The following is a 26,658-nucleotide window of genomic DNA, read 5'->3' as shown; positions in this document are numbered from 1 at the left end:
GTCCTGACCTCAGGAGGTCTCGGCGCATTCGTTCCCCCTTGAATCATGACTTCGTATGGAAAGTCGGTCACTCCATTTCTCTACTCTAGACATGCCACTCACAATGCATAGCAACATGTACACTCCGGATCAGTTCATGAATCCGGGGCCCGCTCCCCGTCCCCCGACCGATCGTCCTCCCAAGTTGACTCTGCCGACCAACAATACCACTGCTTCTTTTGGCCAGATGACCCTGGACTCGCCAAGTACACCGGGGCCGGGGTCGGCCAATCTTTCGCTGTTCCCCAATACCAGTAGCCCGTCTCTCGCTATGAGTCGGAGCAATACCCAAAGTGGAATCACTATTATCAAGGAGGGCCACGTGCGCTGCAAAGAAGACAAGTTCTTGGCCACATGGAACTCGCGATACTTGATCTTGCGCGAGTACAAACTCGAATTCTTGAAGAATGACTCGAGCAAGGTCGTAATCTCCTTCCCACTTTCATCTGTTACCGCAGTGGCTCGTTCGGAGGAGTCTAAGATGGCTTTCGAGGTCACTCGTCTGGCCAACCCGAAGGATGCCTCGTCGAAATCTGCCCTCCTTACTCGCGACCTGCCGACCAAAACCATCACTTGTGAAGTCAAGTCGGACGATGAAATCTACGAATGGATCGACAAGATCTACGAGCGATGCCCTGGTATGGGTGGAGTCAGCAACCCGACCAACTTCAGTCACCGTGTTCATGTCGGATTCGACCCCAAGACTGGTGCCTTTGTAGGCTTGCCTCCAGAGTGGGAGAAGCTTCTGACAGCCTCGGCCATTACAAAGGAGGATTACAAGAAGAACCCACAGGCCGTCATCGAGGTCCTCGAATTCTACTCAGATATTAAGATGCGTGAGCAGAACCCGCAATATTACGCTGGTATGAACACACCCTCCGGCAATGGATCCAAGCCATACGGCAGCAGTGTCGGAAATTCTATCGCGCCCCCACGACCTCCCCCACCAGGGCCTATGCAGCGTCTGGATAGCGGCCAGTCGAAGCAATCTGACGGTTCTATGCGCTCGGCTTCCTCCCCATCGCAAGGCAGAGAGTCTGAGCGTGCCGCCGAACAGCAGAAACAAGCCGATCACCTCAAGGAGCTGGCTGAGCAGGAGCGTCGCCGATTGGAGGATATCCGTCGCAAGGAGGAACAAGATGCCTACAACCAATCCATCCCCCAAACCCGCACACCTATGGCCAAACAGGAGCTCGGTGGCTATGGCGGAGAAGATCCATCCACAAACAGCCGCTACCAGCCAAGTCGCCCAGCCCCTCAGGCTCCAGGAGCTGGTGCTCGTCCCCAGCAAGACCCACGACAGCTGACTGCACAGCGACCCGCACCGGCGCCACCCTCGCAGAGTCCTTATGGCCAAGGCGCTCCACGAGCCCCTGGGGCTCCCAGAACCGAAGATCGTCAGGGCTCTCCAAGCTCGCGCTATCCTCCCAACGATGCTCGCGCCCCCGGCTCCGCAAACCGTCCTCAGCAGAATGGCTCAAAGGGCCAACAGGCCCAAGGACCGCCTCCAACACGTCTGCCCGCCCCTGTTCAGGCTGTGAAGCCTCTGAACATTGCCAACAAGCAAAACGGAAACAAGCAGAACGTCCCCGATGGCGTTCGCCAGGCCGAAGCTGCCTTGACCAAGAAGCCGGAGCCGCGCCAGAAGGAGGTGCGCATGTCCGCCATGTCCGAGAACGAGGTTATGGATCGCCTTCGGTCTGTCGTTTCCAAGGACAACCCCAACGATTCATACAGCAAGCAACGCAAGATTGGTCAGGGCGCCTCTGGATCCGTGTATGTGGCACGTGTTAAGGAGGGTGCCACCTCGAGCGTTGCTCACGAGCTTTACCGCACGTACGGTCCCCGATGCCAGGTTGCTATCAAGCAGATGGATTTGCGTAGCCAGCCCCGTAAGGAGTTGATCGTCAACGAGATCATTGTCATGAAGGACAGCCAGCATGCCAACATTGTCAACTTCCTCGATTCGTTCTTGCAGGAATCGAGCAATGAGCTCTGGGTTGTTATGGAGTTCATGGAGGGTGGTGCTTTGACCGATGTGATTGACAATAACCAGGTCATTTCGGAACACCAAATCGCGACCATTTGTGCCGAGGTAAGTCGGATATGATAGCTGTTTTACTCGCAATTACTGACCTTTTCTCGCAAAGACCTGTAAGGGATTGGCTCATCTACACAGCCAGAACATCATCCACCGTGATATCAAGAGTGACAACGTCCTTCTCGACCGCGTCGGCCACGTCAAGATCACTGATTTCGGTTTCTGCGCCAAGCTGACCGAGTCCAAGAGCAAGCGTGCCACCATGGTTGGTACTCCTTACTGGATGGCTCCCGAGGTAGTCAAGCAAAAGGAGTACGGCCCCAAGGTCGACTGTTGGTCACTGGGAATCATGGCCATCGAAATGATTGAATCTGAACCTCCGTACCTGAACGAAGAGCCCCTCAAGGCCCTCTACCTCATCGCAACCAACGGAACCCCGCGTCTCAAGAAGCCCGAGAAGCTCAGCAAGGAACTCAAGGCCTTCCTGAGCGTCTGTCTCTGCGTCGATGTCCGCAGCCGCGCCACGGCTGACGAGCTCTTGGCTCACGAGTTCCTGCAGATGGGCTGCAGCTTGGCTAGCTTGGCGGAGCTGCTCCGCTGGAAGAAGGCTAATGGCCAGTAATTCATTTACCGCAACCCGGAGCACATATGGGTCCCATTTACGCGCGCCTTCGTTTAGATATTCACGTTCATGTTCCTTCACGATCTCAACAGGAACAACGGTATCGGTCTCTTTCCTGTTTTTCCTCTCCTCGTGTTTTGTGCTTGTTTCTCTCCAATTCCCTTGGAGACGCTCTGCTACTTTCATACACAACCCTGGGCGATAATCCACGGCGTTTGATCTGTTTTCAATTTTCATTTTCCCTCTTGTTTTTGCTGATGTTTCTGTTTTCGATCCCTGCACAAAAGACATACCATGTTTACCCCCATGACGTTCACGATCCTGCACTTGCACTGTATTTTGTGCGCTGCTCTCGCAGACACGGAATTAGTCCGTTTTTTTTCTTGTCTCTTAAGGAATTAAAAGCTCTTATTCGTAATAGGAGGTTTTTGAGGCAACAAAATTTGAGTTTCATTTCATACATTCTCCCTCCAAGTACCAAAAAGTATGCCCTAGAGCACAAGCATATCAACCCATAGCAACCTCGTGAATGGTCGAGGTGCAGGCACTAATTCAACCATACATGCGCGTAGCTACAACAGGAGTCATAAATGGATACACAGTGCCATGAAGTATTGGACAGTCTCCACACGGAAGCCTCGAAGCGAGTATACCATTTCATGCATTTCTTTCGCCCTACTTTGGCCTCTTTTAAACCTTTTTTGGCTCATTTTCGAATGCCTCGGGTTAATCATAAGATTATATGAAGGTGCGGGTGTGAAAGGGGTATTGGCCCAATAAATGCTCTCATAAATGAACCACACCCCAACTCCATGATCAGACTGACTATAAATCCAATATGTCATTCAAACGTGAAGTAATCCAATATGTAAACCAAGAGATACAAACCCAAGGAGCGTACCATCCAGTCATTCAACAACAGAATACAGCAATCCCACCCAGCCCTAAATTGAACCACATTATCCTCTTCAACCAATATCAAAATCAAGGCAATTCAGTCCTAACAGCACCATCCAATACCCGGCAAGCCGTCCCAAACAAAACGCCTAGAAGAACACTCTCACCCTCAGCAGCGGTCCACCGTCCGGCATCAACAAGTCTCTGCTTCCAGATATTTCGATCATCATCGGACAGATCGGTCCAAGCGCGCAACTTCTCCTCATCGGAGATGCCATTATGACGTGCCGACACAGCCGTTTCAACGAAGATGCTCTCTTCAGCGCCGTGGCCTGCTTCGTTGCACCGGACGATCACTGAAAGTGCGTGTGGCGTGGCAGTTTCCAGGTCTGCAGGTGCAGCTCCGGCGTTGTGGACGCGGTCGAGGATTGAGCGGAGGGATTCAAGTTGCTCTGTTGAGTCCGGGTGCGTTTGGACGATGGGGACATCCGTGGTACCCTTTGAGCGTGGCGCAAGCAGGGTATCGAGGTATGTCAGACGATCCTGTGGAGGCGGGACGTATTGACCAGCGATGATATCGCGGAGACCGACTGGAAGCCACTCGGCGGCGCCTAAGAAGGGAGGTGTGCCGCCGCGGATTTCGGCGAATGCCAGCATTGCGAAGCAGATGGCTAAGATGGAGAAGAGGAGGATGAGGATGCTGTAGATGAGTTCCCAGATCTCTGCCGGGCCGGGCATGACCAGGACGTAGCGGGGAGTACGGGAGGAGGTTGGGAATGGGGAGAGGGGGAATGTATGCACGACAACTGTGTTGCCCATGCTGACGGAGGCGAGCTTCACGTTCTGGGGCCCGACTTCTGGGCCTATGGGGTGTGACGGTGCGGTGAAGGTTGAGAAAGTGAGTTTTGTCATTGAGAAGGGGTGTACATCGCGGATGATTGAGTAGGGGCGGAAGTTGCTGTATCCGCGCTTTGGCCCATATTCCAGTGTGAATAGAGCAATGGAGTTGTCACTGCCACTGACTGCGATGATGGTCTGTTGCTGGCCTTGAGGATTGGTTCCCAGCTGGCATATATCCAGACCCAGACCGATCTTCACGGTTCGAGGAAGCTTGCGGCGTCGTAGGATTTGTGACTTGCTCTGGTTGGCTGTTGGGAGTTGAAGAAGGATGAGCTCGCTGCCACCACGGTCTGGAGCGTTTTGCAGGAGGAGGAGGGATCGAGGAGAGAGGAAGCGCAGCGCGCGGATCTTGGGGCGTGCCGTGCGAGCTCCACTGGCTGGTAGAGGGATGGTGTACATGCAGCGGACCTCGGGGGAGCTACTGGAGCTGTTGGACGAGGAAATCTCGCCAACCATGACATCCACTCCATTTGTATAAGCCACAAGGAACCGGCCGTGGGCGTCTTCGGTCTGTTCGGGGTCGTGTTCGAGACTGGCAAAGTCGAGATCCTCGGCCTCTTCATTGCCGCTTAATTGGATACGGCCAATGATATCCGTCTCGCTCGGAGTTTCGGTGGCGCGGAAGAACACGATTTCACCAGATGTTGCCAGACCCGTTGCAATAGCTCCAATTCGTGTGTGCTGCTCCTTATCCTTCCCCTTCGGCCACGGCGAGAGTCTGATCACGCGCTGGTACGTATCGGAGGAGCCTGGCCCGTTCTTCGTGCGGAAGAGTGACGCTTGCGACAGAGCTGTTGCTCTTCCGGGTGTCACCTCTTCCTCAGGTTTGTCGTCCTTGTCGTCCTTTGTTTTGTTTTCGTCGTTCGACTGCTCCGTATCCTGTGGAGCAGCCACAGCCCGATTCTTTCGCGGCGCCTCAAAACGGAACGCGCGCATGTGCTGGTTGTTGTTCTTCTTCTGCTCTGACACAGAGCTATTGATTCCAGCCAAAGCAACAAGCGAGCCCGCCACATCACCACCCAGCGGCGCGGCAGCCAGCGACGTCACTGAATCTTCATCACGCGATAGGCTCAGCTCAACGGCCTCGGTGATCTCATTGCGACGCGAGGTGTCAAGAAGAAACTATAGAGGATACCACAATTAGCATTGGCATACAGAGACGGCTATTCTTCTCTTCAAGGTGGGACTTGCGATCTTGTTTCCGACTCCGCTGCGCCCCTCGCCGCCTCCGCCGCCGACGAGCAGTAGACCGTTGTTGCGCGGGTCGAAGTCGGCGGCGAAGAGCGGACACGAGAGTGTCAACTTGGCGGAGTGTATTGTGGGCGCCATTGTTGGTTCTCTTGGAGAGTCGGAGAATGGAAAGAGGACAGATGGATGACGGAGGTGCAGTGCCCCAGATTCTTGGCGCGGTGGCCGGATCGAACATTCTTATTTAGCGTATAGATTGAGTTATATCCATCCATCTATAGACACAGTTCTACTTTAAAATTGAAAGATGATCAAATAAATAAAAATAGAAATAGCGTTTTATGTACTTCTAGCACTCTATTCGATCTCTTGGGATGTGAACTCAGGCAGGCGCTTGCGGATATCCTCCCAGGTCTCGTCGCCATCGACAAGTGACTTGATGGCCTGAAGAATATCGTCCTCGCTAGCGCGGACCTGCTTGGTGGTATCGCGATCACGGAGAGTGAAGGTGCCATCCTGAACGGACTGGAAGTCGACAGTGACACCGAAGGGTGTGCCCAGCTCGTCGTTGCGGGAGTAACGCTTACCAATACTGGCAGAGGAGTCGTCAACACGGTTGGAGATACCCAGCTTACGCAGCTTGTTGGTCAGACGCAGGGTCAGGGGCTTGAAGGAGGCGTGGGTAGAGAGGGGAACCAGCAGGACCTTAGTAGGGGCGACAGCAGGGGGGAATGAAAGGACCTGCAATAGTTAGTATAAACATGATATGAAAAGTGACATATGAAATTCTTTCATGACTTACACCGCGGGACTCATCGCCGGCTCGGGACCAGTAAGAGTGCTCGATCATGCTGTACAAGATACGGCCAATACCGAACGAAGGCTCGATAACGTTGGGGGTGTACTCGCGGACGTTCTCAACGCGGGTACGCTTCTCGATCTTGATGAGGTCCTTCTCCAGCTCAACCTTGCCGGATCCGACACCCTCAACATCGACCTCAATCTTGCCGTTCTTCTCGAGGTCCAGGGACAGCTTCTCGCGCAGTTCCTGGGACAGAGCATCGATGGCAGTCTCAACAGTCTTAGCATCCTTCTTAAAGCGGGGACCGAACTTCTTCTTCTCGAGGTCGATCTGGTACTCCTCAATGCGCAGAGGCTCAGCACGGCTCTGGCGCACGACGAGAGGGGCTCCAGTCTTGTTCTTGTGAACAGTCAGATCATAAGCACTGCGGTCAGCACAGCCGACACACTCAATCCATCCGTAGCTGGTCTGCAACTCGGCATCCCAGCAGTCGGTGGCGTAGTGAGCCATCTCGTTGGCCATGTGCTGGCGGAAGCGCAGCTTAGTGGGGTCGACACCAAGCTTCATCAGGAAGGACTGGATACGGGCCAAGAAGTAACCCAGGGTCTCGTTGTCGACCAGGCCAGTCTCAACGGCCTTGCCGATGGTCATCTTGGTCAGCTGGGTGCTGCCGGAAAGCTGCACGTTGCGGTCGAGTAGGGTCATCTCAACGTCCTTGACCTCCTCGAAGCGGTGGTGCTTCTTGCCACCCTCGGGGTCGACGTAGTGCTCAATCTCGGCCATCAGGAACTCACGCACACGCAGGAGACCGGCACGAGGGGAGATCTCGTTACGGAACGACTTGCCAATGGAAGCAGAGGCGAAGGGCATGGACTGCTGGTTGAACTCCAACAGCTTTGCAAAGTTCAAGAACTGACCCTGAGCGGTCTCGGGGCGCAGGTAACCGGGCATATTGCTGCTAGGACCAATAGAGGTCTGGAACATGAGGTTGAAGGAGACGGGAGGGAGAACCTCGCCGCCGGTAACGGGGTTGCGGATATCGTGCTTCTTGATGAGCTCCTCCAACTCAGGGCCACCGTAGTTGTCAATCTGCGCGAGAGTCTCCTCGTACTCCTTGACAAGGGCATCGTCCAACTTCTTGGCCTCGGTGCCCTTGGCCTTTCTCTTCTTCTTGGCCTCCTTCTCCTCGTCCACGACAACCTTCTGACCACGCGCCTCCTTGTCACCCTTGAGGCGGTTCTCCAACACCTCCTCAACCAAGTGGTCGGCACGGAAAATCTCGCCAGTCTTGGGGTCCTTGCACATCCAGTCGGCGAACTTGTCCACGTGCCCACTGGTCTTGAGAATCTCGTGGGGGGTCAACATGGTGGTGTCGACCTCGAGCATGTCCTCCTCGAGCACGAAGTGCTTGCGCCACAAGTCGGTCATGTTGGCGATCAGGGCGGTTCCTGGTGGACCATAATCGTACAGACCAGACACTCCACCATAAATTTCGAAGGAGGGGGTGTAGAACATGCGGCGACGGAGCATGGAGTCCAGGACCGTCCGGTCAACGGACTGGCCCGTCTTGGTGTTGACAGTGGCCATCTTGGGGGTTCGTTTCGACTTCGGGGGAGAGGTGAAAGTCCTAATTTGAGAACGAAGGAGGGACGGAGGGGAAAGAAAAGAGCGGGGGGGAAATCGCAGGCGCGGCAATTGAGTCATCCACCATGCAGTCCCTCACCACCGAGAGGACAATGAACAGAGAATGAAGAAGGGAGAGACGGAGCAATTGGCTATGAGCTTTTCCTTTTTATCTATTTTCCTAGGGAGATCTCCCGCTGCTAAGGCAGTAAATGGCTGAATCGCAGATTGTCGCTCCGGCGAAACGATTGTCCGAGATAATTTATTTCTCAACGATCTTGACATTTTTTTTACTGACCTTCTACAGCAGCACTCCACACTCGGCAGCTTGCAATTATGGGTCTCAAAGGTCAAGGGAAACCGCCTCCAGGCGTCATGGGCGATGAGAAAACCGGCAACAAGCTCCGGCGCAAGATGAACCATGTCAAGCGCAAGCGTGCTAAGGATGCTGCGCGCCGAGAAGAGCGCTATGCTTTCAAGAAGGAAGAAGCCAAGAACCCCAAGCTCAAGGAGGAGCGTCTGAAGCGCAACATTCCTCTGACCCTCGAACGAAAGCGTATCTGGAACGAAGCCGACAACGACACCGAGGAAACTGGCCTGGGATTAAGCGTTGACGTTGAGCGCATCAAGCGCGCCAAGAAGGAAGAAGAAGACGAACTCAACCGGCCATTTGAAGAGGGTGAGGATGACAGCGAGGCTCCCGAATCAGACAACGAGTCCGTGGACAGTATGCTTGCATCAGACGACGAAGGCGAGGAGGAAGAAAAGGACGGCGAAGAAGAAGAGAGCCGCGGCCGCAAGAAGACCTCGCTCCCAACGGCCACAGAGCGTGCCACAGAGCCTACCCAGTCCACACGCAGCACAAACCTGAGCCTTGCCCCTGAAGCATTGGCCGCCAAATTCCCTACGCTTTTCACCTCGGGCCCGCCGCCCACTCCCAAAATCCTTATCACCACCGCTATCAACTCCAATCTCCACAACGAAGCCGAGATCCTGACTGATCTCTTCCCGAACAGCGTGTACATTCGTCGCACAGCGCACAGATACTCGCACAAGTTCTCGATCCGCGAGATCTCCAAATTTGCCACAAACCGCAACTTCACAACGGTGGTCGTGTTGCAAGAAGACCAGAAGAAGCCTAGTGGACTGACAATGGTACACCTGCCAGTGGGCCCGACCTTCCACTTCACCATCAGCAACTGGGTCGAGGGAAAGCGACTCCCTGGTCACGGTCGAGCCACCGAGCATTGGCCTGAGCTGATCCTCAACAATTTCCGCACTCCTCTTGGTCTCCTCACAGCGCATTTGTTCCGCACTCTTTTCCCGCCTCAGCCAGAGTTCGAGGGAAGACAGGTTGTCACTTTGCACAACCAGCGTGATTACATCTTCGTCCGTCGTCATCGCTACGTCTTCCGTGAAAAGCGTGAGACTGAGAAGGCTGTTGTTGGTGCTGATGGTAAGGAGATGGAGGGTGCCGAGGGTATCCGTACAGGTCTGCAGGAACTGGGTCCCCGGTTCACCTTGAAGCTGCGCCGTGTTGACAAGGGCATCCAGCGTGCCAGTGGACAGGAGTGGGAGTGGAAGGGCGGAATGGAGAAGCAGAGAACTCTGTTCCAGCTGTAAATCTTGTTTCTTTATGTCATTTCAGGTTTTGCATGGGGTTCGGAGAGGAGTTATATCCAAAAGCTGTCTTTCTTTCATGAACAAATATACTTTTATGGGGTCACATCGAAGGTTGTCCCAAGGGTGCATAATTCAAGCTATTAGACTCATTGCTACTTCTGCCATTCTTAATCAAGCCCAACTAGTACTCTCCGAACGCTCAATCGCCCTCTTAGTCGCCTCATCAAGATCCTCTTCTGGCAACCCAAGCACACTATTAAGTGTCCCCTTACCACTGAAATCGCCAGACCCATCATCATAAAAGACCCTCGTATAAAGCATCTTAACAAACCCAACAAGATCACCCTTCTGCATAGCCTCCACACCACCCTCATACCTTTCCTTAGCCGATTCCTTGGTAATATTCCAATCCGCCTCCGTCGTACCGGTAACTCTGTAAACAGAGTCCAGCATATCCCGCTGGCTAACAGTAAAGGAATCAACATAAACGGCCTGATCTTTCAACTTCTGAAGACAAGACCCTTCAGCTGTTATAGGCAGACTGAGGAGATTGGCAACAGCCCGACCAACCTGTGGCCATGTCGAGGTTGAGATCTTGACATTTCCTTCGTCAAAGAGTGTGGCTGATCGGTTGGCAAAGTCTACACCGAAGGCTGGTGCTATTGCCAGGCTCCATTCGTACCAGAATCCGGTATTTACGGCTATGTACGAGCTTTTGCCGAGATCTGTGATTGCTTTGCGGATTTCTCCTATATAGGTGGACTTGTTAGTGGGAATCATGCATCACCAGATGTAAACTTCTTACCCTTTGGTTGGAAGATTACCACGTCCTTGACTAGATCTTCATTTGCTGTGTCTGGACCCCATTCATTCGGTAGAATCCAGGGAACACCAGCCTCGCCGGCTGCGTTGATGAGCTGTAGATTGATTTCATTGGGTGCTCTACTACCTAGAGTGATGACAAGCGCATGTTGACCCTTGAGTGCCTCGACGATGGTCTCTGGCTTGCTGTAGTCGATTGTCTTTTCGATCACTCCTTCCGGTAGCTTGCTCTGGCTGCCAGCTCGTGCTAGGGCTGTGACAGTGTGTTTTCCTGTGCGGAGGAGGGCTTCGGTCATGAAGCGGCCGCTATTACCGCCAGCCTAAGGAGGTTGTTAGTTGGTGTTTTGTAGATAATGGATGATGTCACGCACTCCGACAATGGCAACGTTGGTGATATGGTTTGAGGCCATTTTGTATACTGTTCAGATAGTTGGATTAATCATTTAGTGAAACAGGCGTACTTTATATTCCAATCAAATGATATTAAGTGGTCAAATGGAATTAAGAGGTCAAATGGAATTAAGAGGTCAAAAGGCCGAGGCGTATAGATCTCGGAGGTTATGGAAGCCGAGCCCTCAACGGAGATACGAAAAACTAAAATCCGTGGACCAGTTCTGTCTTGGAGAAAATGTTTGTGTTTGGCAGAATTTCTATTGTACAATTAATGAGGTGAGGGTATTGCATTGGACATGTGTATCTGGGAACTAAACTTATACCTAGGATTGTACATTCCAAATCTACATTTTGCAAGTCTCTACTCCGTATAACTCGAGCATTCCTCGCTCTCCGAGCACAAAACCTCCAGTTAGTCGAGAATGTATAAATGTCTGCCATATGGAGCACCTAAGAGAATGTGATTGAGCAAACAATCCGATGAGTAAGGTGTAAAAAGTACTATAAGTGGATAGAACAGATTTTCAAAGGATCTAGACTTACTGTTTACCTACAAGTAGATCTCTAGATCTTGTAGAAGGGTTACCCCGAGATCATCCGGCGCTATTTGCAAGGAAACACACTAGCAAGACATGCTAATTATGCGGCTCTTTGTTCGCTTATCAGGTCTTCCCCGCTCTGGTCTGCACTAGACGTACATGTATACATGAAGTTTAAGTTAGTATTTGTCGGCCAAAAGACCACTTGGCTCTACCAAGATATTGAGAATTTACTAATATCAATGAGTACTCGATGAGAAGTCAATTATACACCATTGCGCGTTCTATCGAACTCTTACTAAGCCAGTGTCCCGCTTAGGTATACGTGACGTTGATACTCCGTACACTTGCCTGCTTGGTCGGGATTTGCACACTCGGGATTTGCACACTCGGGATTTGCACAGAAGGGTTCGTACTCGTCCTCGCATTCGGGGTTTCTCGGGGTATTCAGATTGGATCGAGCATCGGGATGAGGTGAGAACTTAGGGCTATGTACTAATGCAAGAAGCCGAATTGCCACTTCATCCATGGATGTCGCCAAGAAAGGAACTCCAGTATGACCCTATTGGCAATAGATATCAAATACCGTGAGAACCCACTGACTGTACACGTACCTACCCATGTACATGTACACGCAGTAGCTCTCTATAGTTCCTGTAGCATGAGCCGGTGTGACAGGGATCAAGGTGTTCATGCACGCTAGGGCTGAACTACCCTGTCGATCTACCTATTCGGGCCAAGGACAATAGTTTACGTCCTGCATCTGCTTGCTAGTCTATCTGATCTGTTCGTCGAACTAACAAAGAACAGAGAAAAAATAGTAGACTAACCAAGCAATGCCGAAGGGCCAAGACATTGGCTATAAGTACGGCCTGCTGCCACTACTAGCTCAAATCAACACTCACACAAGTTATATTGAAGATTATACAAAGAAACATCCACATCCACCATGTCAACAGTATCAGTTCCCGAACAAACCGAAACCCCCGAATTCGGCTTCAACGCCAAACAAGGCGTAAACTGGTCAGACTACGTGACCTTCCGACCAATCTACCCACCCTCATTCTTCAATCGAATCTTCACCTACCACTTCAACTCCCACCCCGAAACCAATTGGACAACAGCCCACGACGTCGGCGCGGGCTGCGGAATAGCAGCCTCAAGCCTAGCAACCCGCTTCGACAAAGTAATAGTCTCGGACCCAAACGAAGGCTACACAAAACTGGCGCACAAAGTGCTAGTCACCGAATCGGGACACCCGGAATCCAAATTCCGCTTCTTACAAGAAAGCGCAGAGAAATGCAGCGTGGAATCTGGAAGCGTGGATCTGATCACTGTATGCGAATGTATCCATTGGATGCGACCAGAGGTCGCGATAGCCGAGTTCGCAAGACAGCTTCGTGTTGGCGGGACATTGGTTATTACGCATTATAACCACCCCCGGATTGAAGGCAATGAACGGGCTCAACGGGCTTGGGATGCTATTCGGGATGTTTACGTTGGTGCTGTGAGCAATCCTATGTTTGAGCATGCGTTGCGGATAATGAATTCTGGATTTGAGTGTCTTGGTTTCCCTGTTGAGGCATGGGAGGGTGTGAGAAGATTGTATGTTAATGCTCTTGGTCGGGTTGAGACGTTTAGGCTGGATGATCGGGTTGGGAAGACTTTAGTTCATGAGGGAGAGGAGGTTGTTTGGGAGGAGGGGGATGAAGGCTGGATGGATGAGCAGGGCATTGAGTGGTTTAGGGGGTATTTGGCTACTTGGGCCAAGCCTGATGTGTCTGAGACGGAGTTGAAGCCTTATTGGGAGGAGTTGGAGAGGGCTATGGATGGGAAGAAGGTTAGGACTGCTACGCCGTTGGTTATGGTTTTTGCTACTAAGAGAGCTTAGGCATCTCAATTGGTATAGTTCGACATGGTGAGGTTGTAGAGGGAATATGCCATAGGCTTAACGCGGAATTGATACTTATCATGTGCCATTTTACCTATTACTGCAGTCCTAAGGGGGTAGAGATCTAATCGGCGTATTGTTAGACATACCAAAGTTCAGAAGATCGAAGATCAATTGCCCTATGTACAAGATTAGTAGTGTAATACAAAAGCCGAGGAAACCACGCTCCAAAAGTATGTATGATGTATTCTGGAACGGATAATGTACTGCGAAACCAAGAACCAAAGAAAGTCAAGTGTAAAGACAAAGCAGACTCTCAGAGCTATAAGAAAACAAACAGTGACAAAACAAGGGGAAAATTATCACAATGAAAATAAACAAGGTAGGCTCACACCAGCCTCTGCCAACGGGCCAATCCTATGCTAATAACAACAATAGCCGCCATAACCCCAAGAATACCAAAGAACCATTCGAGCCCATTGGCATGCTGACCAGGAACCTCGATATTCATACCAAACAAACCACAAATCAGGTTCATAGGAACCAGGATAGTGGCAATGAGAGTAACCTTGCTAAGAACCTTGTTGACATGGTTACCCAGTACAAGGTTAGTGACGTTGAGCTGGGCAAGGTAGTTGGTATGCGAGCGACTAAGCATCTTCTCGAAATGCGACAAGTTCGACATCATGGTTACGACGTGATCCTGGATATCGCCCAGGTACAACCCAATATCACCACGGGGGGTGACGGAGTACTGCTCGTTGCAACGCTTGGAGAAGCCGCGGATGACATCTGCTTTGCCGCCTAGCAGGCGCATCAGACTCATTACTTTCTTGCGGAGGCCACCGATGCGTGGGAGGAAGGATTCGAAGTCGTCGACACGCGCGATGAATACATGGTCTTCAATTGCTTCGGATTCAAGCTCCACGTCGCGGATAACTGGGCCGAAGCTATCGACAATGTCGTCGCTGACGTAAGTTAGTATGTGTAGTTGGTGAGGTATAGATTGGCAACTTACATCATGGCATAACAGATCCAATCACTGCTGAGAGAAACGTAGTCACGCAGCTTTCCAATACGCTTCCGCACATTGGCCGCGTGGGGGTTATCGTCGAACGAGAAAGTGAGGACACCATCGCGGAAGACGACCATGTAGAAATTGACTGGCTCCAAGAACTCCTCGCTGGTCTTGTCCATTTGGAAGAAAGTCCGGAAACAGACAAAGTAGTACTGCTTGAACAGCTCAACCTTCTCGCGAGCTTCCTGAGTTTGAATATCCTCCGTCGTCAGCGGATGAATGGAAAAGGCTCGCGAGATGGCACCCAATTCATCATCAGTGGGATTGACAACATCCAGCCACCATACACCACCTTCAGGTCCGAGCTCAAATAGATCCCGGAAGGTTTCGCCTGGGAGCACCAGATCTCCCAGGTCGGCAGCATGCACTGTAGTCTGAGACTCCGACGAGAAGAACCCGAACCGAGTAGGCTCGTTTGTATTTTGGAGTGACTTGAGCAGCTCCTTCTTGTCCGTGACTTTGGGCTTCTTCTCATCTTCATCGGAAGAATATGACAGATCAGCCTTCTTAATCTCGCCGACCTCGGCGCTTTCGGCGCCAGGACGGAGGTCGTAGAAGATGCGAGGCTTCTTGCTCTGTGAGCTCATGCTGTGCTTGCGGCGGTTTCCAGTAACGGTCCTAGTGTTCTGGTTCAGAGCTACAAACTCCTCCAACTCCTCGTAATCGATGACGGGGATACGACCCGGCTCGTCGAAGCAGGCCTCCTCGGCCGAATCGAATGGCACATCGCCCAGCTGGGGCCGGATGGCGCTGGCATTGCTGAAAGTTGGGCGCCGATTGTTCGTACCACCAGAGACGGTGCGTTGCAAGATGGCTTCCAAATCGGGAGGCGCATGGCTGTCCAGAGTGTTTGCGCGTTCACGACGACGCGGGTCAGCAAAAGCCTCGACTGAATTGGGGGGAGATGACGACCGAGCCGATACGGACGAGGTGCAGGAGGCATTGGCGAGATCATGCTGCGCAATGCTGATATGGCGAGGGGTATGATATTGAGCTGCGGGATCGACAGAGAAGCGTCGTCCCATCCCAATCTCATTCAACGATCGGTCGTCGTCGACCACGGCATTTTCAAAGTCTCGGAAGACGGGGCCATCTCGTAGGGCATCTTGCACGTTGAGCAAGTCTGGTCGCTCGGGGGGTTCCATCGCAGGGTTCATCTGGGATGTATCATGCGGGCTGAGCGAGCGCTCGATTGGCGCCTCAATTCGTGGAGGCGTTTGCATCTGGTGGCGATGATCATCCAGTTCAGGCACCGGGGTACTGAACCGGGTGAGGTCCATGTACCTCTCGGATCTGGGAGATTCGGTCATGGCGAATACTCGTGAGGCGAGATTTCCGACAAAAAGCGATTATGGCGCCAGATTGGATTTTGTTATTGTTGTTTTAAATCGAGTTGCTCTTTTAATTTAGCACGACGGCCTAAGCAGACGTAAGCCGGTACGAGGTTCGTTCAAGGGTGACGGCCCTCCATCCATAAGCCAGACCCTTCACGAGGGTCTGGCGTTACCGACACACGTCTGATGGCCACAACAGGGGAGTTATTGTAAACCCAGTTAGGGGGGTCTGGTGTCGCCCCCGCAGAAGACCCTGAACTTGGGGCCTGCAAGAGGGTGGAGGAGAGAGGACTGGGTGTAGCGAAGTCCCGCCAACTTGATGAGGTGGGAAGATGAGGAGCTTGGGTGCTCCAGATTTGCAGATAGGCGAGAGGACGAAAGTCGTCAGCTCGCAGAGTACTCCAAGGACGTTGAAATTCGAGTTCTCAAGATGAGAAGATGGATTCGGAACGTGTGAAAACTGGCACTGGTGAGTGGCGAGAATCAACGGGGCCGGGGCCGGTGATGGATTCGGTAACGGTCCACAGTCAAGCGGAAGGTTAAAAGACCGAGACACCACAGAAGCGATAAATCAAAGAATGCGTGTATGAGGCACCTCGAGGGCGTTTGACAATGGAGAGAAGAGAACGAAAATAAGTGGGGAGGGGGAAATGTCACTGAAGCTCCGTGAAAATTTTCGGGCGGGTCGAGTCCGTGTAGAGCACTAGGCTCTCGCGTTAACTATTATTAACTATTCCTTTTTGCCTTTTTGTTATATCATGAGGCATTTATTGCCGAATATTAGTACTCTTTTACTTAGTGATGCCGCTTTGGCTCTGGCTCTGGCTTTGGCTTTGGCTTTGGCTCAAAATTATAACGGAGTACTCCGTGCTCCGTATTAAGTTACTTCGAAGGTATAGGTATCCAGATCTTGGAACTTGACTTCATATCTCGGTTCCCATACTTGTTTCTGAGTGGTTTTATTTTATTTTGTTTTGTTTTGTTCTTCTTTCTTTATCGACTTCGCGTGGAACAATATACTGTTCATGTAGGCGAAACTCACCGACACCAACTAAATGTTAAAGAATTAACGTTAACCCTGTAACTATACTCGCATAGATCGACACACAATCCAATCATTCCAATCGAATTTGATAGGGAATTTCCCCACTTGCCTATTTGGGTCTCCCCGACGTCGGCCAATTTTTCCCGCCGAAGAGTCATATATCAGACTACGGTACATCTCCATACTGTACACAACCCTGCACCATGTCCTCCTTCTTGGTCAGAATCCCTTGCTCCTCGGCCAACATTGGACCTGGTTTCGATGTGATTGGCCTGGCATTGTCCCTTCATCTGGACCTCCACGTCACTGTCGAGGCCAAATCCTCCTCGGAGCTGCCCTTCAACTGTGCCATCACCTATGAGGACCAGAGCAAGAGTGTCGAGCAGATCAGTTTGGACCCCGAGGTCAACTTAATCACCCGTGTAGCTCTGTATGTTCTGAGATGCCATAACCAGCGGGCCTTCCCCGTTGAGACCAAGGTGCACATCGTCAATCCCATCCCATTAGGTCGGGGTCTGGGCTCATCCGGTACCGCTGTGGTTGCCGGTGTGATGCTGGGTAACGAGGTGGGCAAGCTGGGTTTGAGCAAGGAACGCTTACTGGACTATTGTTTGATGATTGGTAGGTTCCTTGATTTACCCAGTTCTTCCCTGTTTACCAGACACATGGATATGTCGTGCATTTTACTGACGTGTCTATAGAGCGGCACCCGGATAACGTGGCTGCTTCCCTCTTCGGTGGCTTCGTTGGTACTTATCTGAATGATCTCAAGCCTGAGGATGTGGCCCGGAAGGAGATCCCGCTCAGTGAGGTCCTACCTGCTCCGGCTGGTGGTGTCGACACCGGCATCAGGCCCCCAGAGCCTCCTATGGCCATTGGCCATTACAGAAAGTTCAATTGGGCCCCGGAGATCAAGGCCATTGCCATTATCCCCGACTTTGTGGTGCCCACCGCCAACGCCCGTAATGTACTCCCAGAGACCTACACAAGGGCGGACGTGGTACGTTCTCTCCTCAGCATCAACATTTGGCCCAACACTAACCCCGTCTAGGTTTTCAACCTTCAACGCGCGGCCCTACTTCCCGCGGCCCTGGGAAGTTCCCCGCCGGATCCTGATATGATCTTCCTGGCCATGCAAGACAAGGTGCACCAGCCGTACCGCAAGACCCTGATCCCAGGCCTGACTGAGATCCTCCAATTCATGACCCCATCCACCCAACCCGGTCTGTTGGGAATCTGTCTCTCTGGTGCAGGACCAACCATCCTGGCATTGGCCACGGATCGCTTTGACGAGATTGCTGACCGCATCATCGCACGGTTCGCTTCCAACAACATCTCATGCCAATGGAAGTTGCTGGAGCCCGCTCAAGACGGCGCTACTGTGAACTATAACTAAACGTCTGGCGCGTTTTATTTCGTCATAACATGATCGCTGTCCCGCGTTCGTCATGTCTCTAATAATGTCAGACATGGCATGAAGGCTGCATTGTGTATTGCGCTCCGAGGGAAACATATCTTGGAAGGGGAAATGCTCTACTTTTCCTTTCCTGCTACTCACGTGGGTTATGCATCTCGGTTCACCGCTGTTCCTTGCGTTGCAGGGTGCATGTGAGTCTTCCGACTCGGAAAGTTGGGCTTACTCTTAGATTTGTGTCTTGTTCAGGATTTGTGCATGATACAGACGAGTCGCTTACAGTGCTCTAATAGCTCGGGTGGACGATCTGTTTATGGCAACTATATAGATGGCAGACATAGAATGAAATCATGATCACACATATAACAACAACGATAAGAAATGCGAATTTACTGCAGGGTTAACATCGTCAAGGATAAACCCAACATCTAGAACACATATAGTCAACTTAGATTCTGATAAGTTACCTTTGGATGTTGTACAGTAGAGATGAAGGCGGTGATGCGTGATGCGGCAGAAGGCTAATGACACCATTGCGATAAGCCAGGGATTCCTCACCATTGACTTCACCATGGATGAACTACTCGCACCTCTACGAGATGCCGTTGAAGGCCAAATTGTATGTTCTCATTTCCTTTTCCCTTCTCATCCATAATCCAAGCTAATGTTACCTCGACAGGACTTCCACGGCCAGCACCTAGCAGAGCTACTTTGCACCATTTTACTGATTATCTCTGGGGTTAGTATACTGCAAACATTGAATGTGTTCTGATTTGATAGCACAATGCTAACTTCTGTCGCATCATAGGCTGTCAGTTTCTTCGTCGGATACATCTACAAAGACATCTACCTTACATTATGGAGTGGCCTTGCGGGCACTCTGTTCACTGCCCTTGTCGTCGTTCCCCCTTGGCCATTTTACAACCAGAACCCTGAGAAGTGGCTGGGCTCGAAGGGTGGGAAAGCAAATCCGGGCATAGTAGTGGACGGAGTGAAGGTGCAATAAGCTATCGACAGCTTCAAATCTAGGACCGAGCTTGATACACATTGGAATGGAAAGAACTGCGGCAATGCTTGCTCTTATTCTATATGATATGAGAAGCTTGACGTCGCCCGAGACATCGACTATCCTAACGCCCCTCATGTCCCTTGATTTTGAGCTGGTTTGACCGCTACCTTGTAAAGTTCCATTTTGGAATAAAATCATAGCCATTGAATGGCATCAGCCAGATATCGTGAATTTGTATCATGTAGTGTCCTCGAAAAAGGCCCTGGAAAAGCGCTTGCAAAAAACCCCGGTCTCCATCTCTTCACCGGCCATACTTCTGGAACTCCCAGTCACGGTTGTCCAGTGGGCAGACCTGGCGGGTCTTCAACCATCTCGATATGCAGTGGAAGTGGAAAGCGTGCTGGGGAAAGTGTCAGTCACGGCTCGGTGCTTGAAGGCGGCGATACTCACGTTGCAAATACCCCAGGCGACGGTGCACTCTTCGGTTGTTGAGGAGCCCTGGTTTGCCTGGCATTCGATGCCTGTTTCATTGTCGGGTTAGCTCTGGTTGGGGTGAGGCTGTTTGAACACATACAAAGGTCCATGATGTGGTTTCGACAAATGGCACAGTTGTCTACGACAATGTCCCAGGCCCATAGGGCAACAGCGTTCCACTAGTATCCCCAGTTAGTATCGGGAGGTGCAGCTCGATATGCTCATGGCGTACCTTCTTGATCTCGAACTTCTTCTTATCACCGGCACCATCGGCCTTGGCAACAGCCTTGCCCTTGGAGGAGCCAGCGGCTTCCTTCATTTCAACGTCCGCCATATTGTGAGGTTGGAGAGGGTAGGTCGATTCGGAAATGCTTGGCAGGTGGCAGAAGCTGGGGTGGGGGTATCAGGTCCACGGGATCACTGAAACTGACGTAGATGAGGCTGCTACAGGCAACAGACGGGGTTTCAGGCGTACAAGAAGCAGTATAGAGGAGAATAGGGAATGAAAGGTCAGAAAGGTCACTCCAGAGGTACCCAGGTATTGTTTGACTGTGTTTGCTATTGAAGCCGGTGGCGGCTCTTAGTCATATCCCCTCTCCAACTCCGTCACTTTCCTTCTCTCACACCAGACATGCTTCAATAACGCATTTCTCTTTAGAGATGATTTCCGTGGGTTTTCTTTAACAGTCCCTTTCTACTCTTCTAATAGAGGCGTTTCAGTGATTCGTCTTTCTTTGCCTTTGACCCTTTGACTCTTTCTTCTCGACCTGTCACTTTCCTGCTTAGGCGCCATATTCTTAATATTGTCGACCCTGCTGAGCAGTGATCTGACCTGATTTTGCCGTGATCTTCTCATTGCTTTACTGCTTCGTCATAGCGTTGCTCTTTCTCTTTCTCTCTCCACACAGGCTGCCTATTTTTCAAGCCAACCAGTCGACATGTCGACCCAATCTCCTCATCCTCCGACCCCTAAGGGTTCGCGCAATAACCGCCGTCCACAGAAGAAGACTATGACACCTCAAACTCAAACACCGGGTCTTCTCTCGACCCCGCCGTCATCTCCGCCGCGGAACATGAGCCCAGCCGGGATCCAGACCGATTCATCGAACTTGAACAACTCGAAGAAGAAGCCTATGCGATCTGCAAAGAAACCGCGAGACAACAAGGCTTCACCGGCCCCGACCAACGGATACCCGAATAACAATGGTTACTCTCAGAATAATGGGTACCAAAACAATACCCAACGACAAACCCCCTCGCGTAGTGTCGCCTCTCCTCAGATGAAGGATAGCGCGGCTTATGCAGGTCCAACGTTCCATGCATCGCCCGCTCCCTCAGCGCTCCCAATGCCCAGCTTTTTCTCCAAGTCAGCTCCTGATTCAGATCTCGTGCCACCGATCGAGACTGACAGCGATACCGCGGAGATGGATCCCGAACCCGATGTGACTCCCTCTAAACCTCGAAGCCGACCCCAGACGACGGGCAATGAACCGAAACCCACTCCTCTGGACTTCCTTTTCCATGCTGCTGTACAAGCCAGGAATACCAAGTCAACGAGCAGTCCTGAAGTGAACAAGGTTCGATCGCCTCAGACTGAACCCAAAGCCGTGCGCTCCAATCCCGATGGCATGTTTGCTTTTGAGATGGAGAATTCCGAGTTCCCACGTAACTCGCACATCGGCCCTTCATTTGCTCCTTCTTATCAGGACCGTATGAACGCTTTGCAGTCTACGCGATCCTCGAGCACTCCTCAGTCTCCCGATGTCACTGAGGAGCAGCGCAGAATGAAGACCGAGGAGTTGAAGCACTTGCTTCTCAATCCGCGTCCGCAGAAGCCACCCTCGGCTCAACCCAATCATGATCAAGCTGCATTTGGTGCGCGTCCTTCGAATATCCCTCCTTATGCTACCCCCATACGAACTTCATCTGGACCCCCAATGACCATGTCGCATGGCTCTTTCTCTGGTCAGCAACAGCCAACTTCCAACAACGCTGGCCGTGCTCCTTACCCTTATCCTCCTCATTCCCACTCGCCGCTGCGCCGTGAGGTAGCCCCGTCTCATTCACCTTACGGTGTTTCGAACGGTTCCTCGCCAGCCCCGTATAGGGGTCCTTACATGCCAAGTCCTCCACCTCAACGGCTCAACTACACATCTCCGCAGCCACAGTACCCGGCTGGCTTCCATATGCCGACGAGCTCGCCCTCTCCTTCCCAGTCTATGGACACTAAACAAATCGAGGATGACATTCGACGGGTCCTGAAGCTCGGTGCTACATCGGGAATGCCGCCGAGTGGAATTCAGAGCTCATTTGCTTAGTGTTTCCCCAGGTCATGATCTGCATACAATCTTGCCAATTCCGTTCTTTTGATTTGTTTCTTTATCGTTTTTGCATTGGTTCATAGGGCATCCTTGACTGGTCCAAGGTCCCTCGGTGGGGTTCTTTTTTGGTCTTCCTTTCTCGCGACAGGGTGCTTGGTGTTTCTTGCCGTGGGACTCTCGCGGTAATCTTTACCATGATGATGATACACGGGACTGGCTGCTCGGTACATTGATGAGGCGGTGCTTTTTACCTTCTTTTCTTGCATCGTTCGGCGTCATGATGTTTTCCAAGTGCTGTTTGGGGGAGGATCCAGCCAAGGATGGCTACGACACGCTGTTTCGTTTTTCGTTTTTTTGTTTTCCCCATGGGAAATTGTCACTCTTTTCGTTTTTCGTATTCTGTTGGTCGAACTTGATCTGCTTTCCCTTCTCTGGGTTCATGGATGAATCCAGGTGTTTTGTTTTGGTGTGTTTTTACACCCGACACTCATTTAGTCAACTTTCACTGGTCAGAATCCTCTTTGTGTCAATTCTTGATAGAGTAGTCTAGGCTCGATGGTAGTATTTTAAATCCCACGTGTAGACGTGTACAGATATGACCACTTTATACGCCATACAGGTAACAGCCAAGACAACTTGCAAGCCACACTGAAACGGTGACTGTGGCGCGAGGTGGGCCCTTCAGGAAACTGGCTAACCGGCGACGTTCTCTGGGACTTCGAATAGAACCGAATGGACGCCCCAGTGCCGATCCTAATATTGTGAATCCAGTGTCTTTTACCGTTGTACAGTTGTAGAATTTTGTAGCTTGTTCCAATTGATTCTATTTTTGGTTTCCCCCTTAATAAAGGGAGCTCTGTAATTAGTCCAGTATCACTAGTAGTTGTTTACCGCCACAGTTGCTCCCAGAGCCACGTCTAATCTTATATCTTCCTGTGCTTATGGGATTAGGGGGTTTAGAGTATAGTCCTCTCCCGCAGAGTACTCCGTACTACTGAACAGACTGACATATCAGACTGACCTTGGCTGGATGGGTCTCGTAGATCTTGTCTCGGACTTGATGAAGCTTAAATCTCAACAGCCACAGGCTTGTAGGGACAATCTCTTTGAGAAATACTGTATAAAGGGCATGCCGGATTCGGAAATTGCAATTGTGCTGTAGGAAACATAGTAGAAAACATGGCTATGATGGGGTGTCGACATCATGGGATCTGCATACCTGAAGTCGATGGATGCGGCCAGGGGGGAAAAGACATAACATCATAACAACTTCTTCACACATCCACACTCGCAAACATCAACACACGACAGGAGATATATGTAAAAGGAAGAGTTCCAGAAGTCCCACGTCTCCTCCACTTCTCCTTCCTTACCTAATTCTGGCCTCGCCCCTACCATCTCCAAAGAAATTTCGCTTCACTCTCCGACTGGGTCGGGCCTCCTTTCTCTTATGATCTTCACTTAATACTGCTTATCTTCTGTTTCATCAAGCATGGCGAATATGTGCGTCTTTCTCTCCATGGCCCCTAGGTTCAACTCTGACTCTCTACAGGTTTGGTTCGGCATGGCGCTCCTTTTGGCATACCATGACCTCCTATGACCGTCATGCCTCCCACGACTCTCCCTACCGTACTGGACAACACGTTCCTCTCAGCCAAAGCCGCCATGAGCCTCTCACATCCGTCGCAACCAGCGCAATCGAGTCCCGCCCCGACCTCTCCAACCCCTACGATGACGAGCCGACCAAGGGTTCGGCAATTGCCCAAACATCCGAATGGACTGGCTCCCCCAATGAAGACTCCCCGACTCGCCCTTACTCGCCTGGGATGAGATCAGTCGCATCCCAGAAGAGAAGGTCCAATGACCAGGGCGAAGGCGCACCCGAGATCCAGATGCAGAGTTTCCACGATGGGGCACCCCCTCCGCCACCGGTCGCGCACTCCTGGAGGAAAATTGAACGGTGGTTAGAACACAATTACGAAGAGCTCTTCGACCAGCTGTGCGAAGGGTGCACCCAGAACGACATTAACGAATTGGAGCATGAACTCGACTGCAGTCTGCCATTAGAGTTGCGGGAATCGCTGATGTGCCACGATGGTCAGGAACGCGGTGGTCTGCCCACTGGTGTCCTCTTCAGCGCCATGCTTATGGATTGTGAGGAGATCGTGCAGGAGTGGCGCAACTGGAAGAGGGTCAACGACGAATATCTCAGCAACATGCACACCCCTGTGTCCAGCTCTGCGGCAAGCTCCTCGGCTGGTCCGTCTCAGCAGGCCGGGTCTCCCATGTGGAGATCGGAATTGCTAGACCGTCAGGACTCCCAGCCTCCCGGGGCTGTTCAAAAAGCATACGCACACCCCGCGTGGATTCCCCTCGCCCGTGATTGGGGTGGCAACAACATTGCGATTGATCTGGCACCCGGTCCCGCTGGAAAATGGGGCCAGGTGATTATTTTTGGCCGGGATTACGACTGTAAATACGTCATTGCTCGGTCGTGGTCTGCGTTCCTGGCCACGTTCGCTGATGACCTGTGCAGCGGCAAGGTCATTGTCGATGAGGAGACGAACGAGCTTAAGCTGAAGGAGTTCCGCTCTCAGAATGTCGAGCCCCCATACCTGGAGATTTTGCGCTGGAGAACGGACCAGAAGTTTGGCCGTCGTGCGCCTCGTCGCAAGGGTCCTGGTCCCAACGGTCTGGGCGTGAATGCTTCAGGCAACCGGTCCAGCAGTCGAGAGTCGCCCTACGGCAGCCCAACACGAGCTGAGGAACGTGGCCGTTCGCCCCACCGTTTCTCCAAGGGAGGATCAGCTCAGAGCCCCAAAACGCAATTCGGCGTCTCCAGCCCTCTTGCCCGCGTGACTGAAGAAACAACGAGTCCCGTGGGTCCTTCTGGACCTACCATCTCCGAGGATCTCAAGGAGACAGGGAATGGCAAGGAGCCTCAGACAGAAGACCTGATGGAGGTGGCCACCCCACAAATCTCCAATAAGGAAAATGAGGGTTTCCCCAAGACCGATACCAAGGAGAATGACAATGCCGAAAAGAGCGATGCCACCGCGGAGTCCTCATCTGTCATGGACTCGGAGGTCCTGGGTGAAATGAAGAACGTGGCTATTTAGAATAGGCCTGTGTTGACTCCGATTCCTGCTGATTTTATGTTCTGTCCTCCAAGGGCATCCTTGCGGACGCCATTCCGAAACTGCTTTGTATAGAATTCCCCCTGTTCCTCTGTTCTCGGCTTCAAGGCATTTGTTGTAACTCTAGGGAGCTGGTTCTATCCTGCTTCTTTTCTCTTTTCTGGTTTTGGTTGCCTGGCTTTTTGTTTACGGTCTCCCTTGATCTTTTTGCCTGTAATTCTATGATGACAGCCTTAGTGAGTGCTTTTCTTTCGTGTCTGGCTCCAATTCATTTTGATTCTTCATTTCAAAACTAGAGGTATATCACTTGGTATGGGTATAAACTGAACATCAATCCGTTACTATACAGAACCGCCAACATACCACATCACATCAACAAATCTTAATCCCAATCACCATCGTCGTCGTCTCCCCGACTTCTCACATGGGGATTGGCACTCCGGATCCCCCTCTTGCCCTTAATCCTCCTAAACGTCCTCCTGGCACCCTCGTCATCCCCACTATCCTCATCACGTATATCATCATCATCGTCTCCACCACTCAACTTGGCCTGCAAGAGCACCCCCTTAGCAACCAATCTCTTCTCCAAATTGCGCGCCTCAAAGCCCTCAACCCCATCAAAGCCCCGAGCCTCAAGCCCCTCAAAACCAACAACCCGATCAACCCCAACCCCATCCTTAAACCCAATCACACAAGGCAGAATCCGGATCCCCAGTTTCTGAGCAATGAATGGCGTGTTGCGCACGTCTACCCGCGCAAATGAGACCTCGTAGTGCACGCTCGCTAGCTCGCCTAGTCGCATGTCCATTACCGCGCACCGTGTGAAATCAGGGTGTGCGAAGTGTACTAGGCAGCGGCTGGTGCGGGTTGTAAAGTCCAGCACGGATTGGTCGGTTGATAGGGTTGGGTAGATTTCGTTTTGGAGGAGGGTTGTACTGCCGGGGTTGGGGTTTGTGCTGTGGTTGTTCTTTTTGGAAGCAAATTCCTCGTTTAGTTGTTGGATTCGGGCGTCACGGTAGCTTGTGTCATCTTCTTTTTCAAGGGATGCGAAGAGGGCTTCGTCGTCGGAGTCAGTCATCTTAACGGGTTGGTCGGTTGGTGGGGGTTTGGAGTGGTTCGGTGGTTTTGTTTTTTGGGTGTTTGGTTTGGTGTGGGTATTCTCTGTGGATTTGTTTCTTCTCCTGGCCTATGATTCTAGGCTGGAGATTGTAACTAGATTGGATTGAGGTGTGTGTGAGGAGGGTTGAGGTGGAAGATCGGAGCTCCACAGGTATTGGGCTCGGTAGTTTACGCGTTGAACATTGGGCTCAAATATAGACAAAGAGATCTTTCTTTCTATTTGCAATTGAGAACAGATATTTATCCATTAGTTTATAGCTGATATATAAATTGAAAATAGGTATTGCATTGCTTCAGGGGGGCGCAGTATAGTAGATAGATACACAGGATCACAGTGTTGACCACAG

General features: G+C 51.6%; 13 protein-coding genes across 13 annotated transcripts; 7 read left to right on the top strand and 6 right to left on the bottom strand.

Annotated features, from left to right (window-relative positions):
* Positions 1-103: 103 nt before the first annotated feature.
* PENARI_c023G04571 (serine/threonine protein kinase CLA4) lies at positions 104-2,702 on the top strand (the record flags this gene model as incomplete). Its single annotated transcript, XM_022635533.1, has 2 exons — positions 104-2,134; positions 2,190-2,702. The coding sequence occupies 2 exons, from the start codon at positions 104-106 to the stop codon at positions 2,700-2,702; spliced, it is 2,544 nt and encodes an 847-aa protein (XP_022484582.1).
* A 984-nt stretch (positions 2,703-3,686) lies between these two features.
* Positions 3,687-5,828, bottom strand: PENARI_c023G12568 (uncharacterized protein; the record flags this gene model as incomplete). Its single annotated transcript, XM_022635631.1, has 2 exons — positions 3,687-5,621; positions 5,655-5,828. 2 exons carry the CDS (start codon positions 5,826-5,828, stop codon positions 3,687-3,689), a joined length of 2,109 nt encoding a protein of 702 aa, XP_022484561.1.
* A 216-nt stretch (positions 5,829-6,044) lies between these two features.
* On the bottom strand, positions 6,045-8,076 carry PENARI_c023G00017 (glycine--tRNA ligase; the record flags this gene model as incomplete). Its single annotated transcript, XM_022635473.1, has 2 exons — positions 6,045-6,428; positions 6,490-8,076. 2 exons carry the CDS (start codon positions 8,074-8,076, stop codon positions 6,045-6,047), a joined length of 1,971 nt encoding a protein of 656 aa, XP_022484514.1.
* Positions 8,077-8,448: 372 nt separating this feature from the next.
* On the top strand, positions 8,449-9,735 carry PENARI_c023G00173 (rRNA-binding ribosome biosynthesis protein RPF1; the record flags this gene model as incomplete). Its single annotated transcript, XM_022635476.1, has 1 exon — positions 8,449-9,735. One exon carries the CDS (start codon positions 8,449-8,451, stop codon positions 9,733-9,735), a length of 1,287 nt encoding a protein of 428 aa, XP_022484637.1.
* A 171-nt stretch (positions 9,736-9,906) lies between these two features.
* Positions 9,907-10,967, bottom strand: PENARI_c023G07270 (aromatic alcohol reductase; the record flags this gene model as incomplete). Its single annotated transcript, XM_022635567.1, has 3 exons — positions 9,907-10,484; positions 10,541-10,877; positions 10,929-10,967. 3 exons carry the CDS (start codon positions 10,965-10,967, stop codon positions 9,907-9,909), a joined length of 954 nt encoding a protein of 317 aa, XP_022484616.1.
* Positions 10,968-12,438: 1,471 nt separating this feature from the next.
* Positions 12,439-13,380, top strand: PENARI_c023G08938 (class I SAM-dependent methyltransferase; the record flags this gene model as incomplete). Its single annotated transcript, XM_022635591.1, has 1 exon — positions 12,439-13,380. The coding sequence occupies one exon, from the start codon at positions 12,439-12,441 to the stop codon at positions 13,378-13,380; it is 942 nt and encodes a 313-aa protein (XP_022484530.1).
* A 388-nt stretch (positions 13,381-13,768) lies between these two features.
* PENARI_c023G07341 (magnesium transporter CorA family protein) lies at positions 13,769-15,768 on the bottom strand (the record flags this gene model as incomplete). The annotated part of the gene is made up of 2 exons (XM_022635568.1): positions 13,769-14,348; positions 14,399-15,768. 2 exons carry the CDS (start codon positions 15,766-15,768, stop codon positions 13,769-13,771), a joined length of 1,950 nt encoding a protein of 649 aa, XP_022484551.1.
* Positions 15,769-17,040: 1,272 nt separating this feature from the next.
* On the top strand, positions 17,041-18,233 carry PENARI_c023G12399 (homoserine kinase; the record flags this gene model as incomplete). Its single annotated transcript, XM_022635626.1, has 3 exons — positions 17,041-17,458; positions 17,539-17,837; positions 17,889-18,233. 3 exons carry the CDS (start codon positions 17,041-17,043, stop codon positions 18,231-18,233), a joined length of 1,062 nt encoding a protein of 353 aa, XP_022484590.1.
* Positions 18,234-18,822: 589 nt separating this feature from the next.
* PENARI_c023G05425 (signal peptidase complex subunit 1) lies at positions 18,823-19,257 on the top strand (the record flags this gene model as incomplete). Its single annotated transcript, XM_022635540.1, has 3 exons — positions 18,823-18,870; positions 18,931-18,990; positions 19,060-19,257. The coding sequence occupies 3 exons, from the start codon at positions 18,823-18,825 to the stop codon at positions 19,255-19,257; spliced, it is 306 nt and encodes a 101-aa protein (XP_022484522.1).
* Positions 19,258-19,561: 304 nt separating this feature from the next.
* PENARI_c023G03774 (SCF ubiquitin ligase complex subunit HRT1) lies at positions 19,562-20,068 on the bottom strand (the record flags this gene model as incomplete). Its single annotated transcript, XM_022635521.1, has 4 exons — positions 19,562-19,660; positions 19,711-19,781; positions 19,835-19,913; positions 19,967-20,068. 4 exons carry the CDS (start codon positions 20,066-20,068, stop codon positions 19,562-19,564), a joined length of 351 nt encoding a protein of 116 aa, XP_022484619.1.
* Positions 20,069-20,672: 604 nt separating this feature from the next.
* PENARI_c023G01870 (uncharacterized protein) lies at positions 20,673-22,052 on the top strand (the record flags this gene model as incomplete). The annotated part of the gene is made up of 1 exon (XM_022635495.1): positions 20,673-22,052. One exon carries the CDS (start codon positions 20,673-20,675, stop codon positions 22,050-22,052), a length of 1,380 nt encoding a protein of 459 aa, XP_022484580.1.
* Positions 22,053-23,547: 1,495 nt separating this feature from the next.
* PENARI_c023G09066 (SMI1/KNR4 family protein) lies at positions 23,548-25,174 on the top strand (the record flags this gene model as incomplete). Its single annotated transcript, XM_022635595.1, has 2 exons — positions 23,548-23,558; positions 23,608-25,174. The coding sequence occupies 2 exons, from the start codon at positions 23,548-23,550 to the stop codon at positions 25,172-25,174; spliced, it is 1,578 nt and encodes a 525-aa protein (XP_022484654.1).
* Positions 25,175-25,574: 400 nt separating this feature from the next.
* Positions 25,575-26,270, bottom strand: PENARI_c023G10743 (uncharacterized protein; the record flags this gene model as incomplete). Its single annotated transcript, XM_022635606.1, has 1 exon — positions 25,575-26,270. One exon carries the CDS (start codon positions 26,268-26,270, stop codon positions 25,575-25,577), a length of 696 nt encoding a protein of 231 aa, XP_022484640.1.
* Between the last annotated feature and the right edge of the window lie 388 nt (positions 26,271-26,658).

Source organism: Penicillium arizonense, assembly GCF_001773325.1.
Source record: "Penicillium arizonense strain CBS 141311 chromosome Unknown PENARI_contig023, whole genome shotgun sequence".
Taxonomy (NCBI): domain Eukaryota; kingdom Fungi; phylum Ascomycota; class Eurotiomycetes; order Eurotiales; family Aspergillaceae; genus Penicillium; species Penicillium arizonense.
The sequence above is the reverse complement of the archived record's forward strand: the minus strand, read 5'-3'. Positions and strand labels throughout refer to the sequence as shown.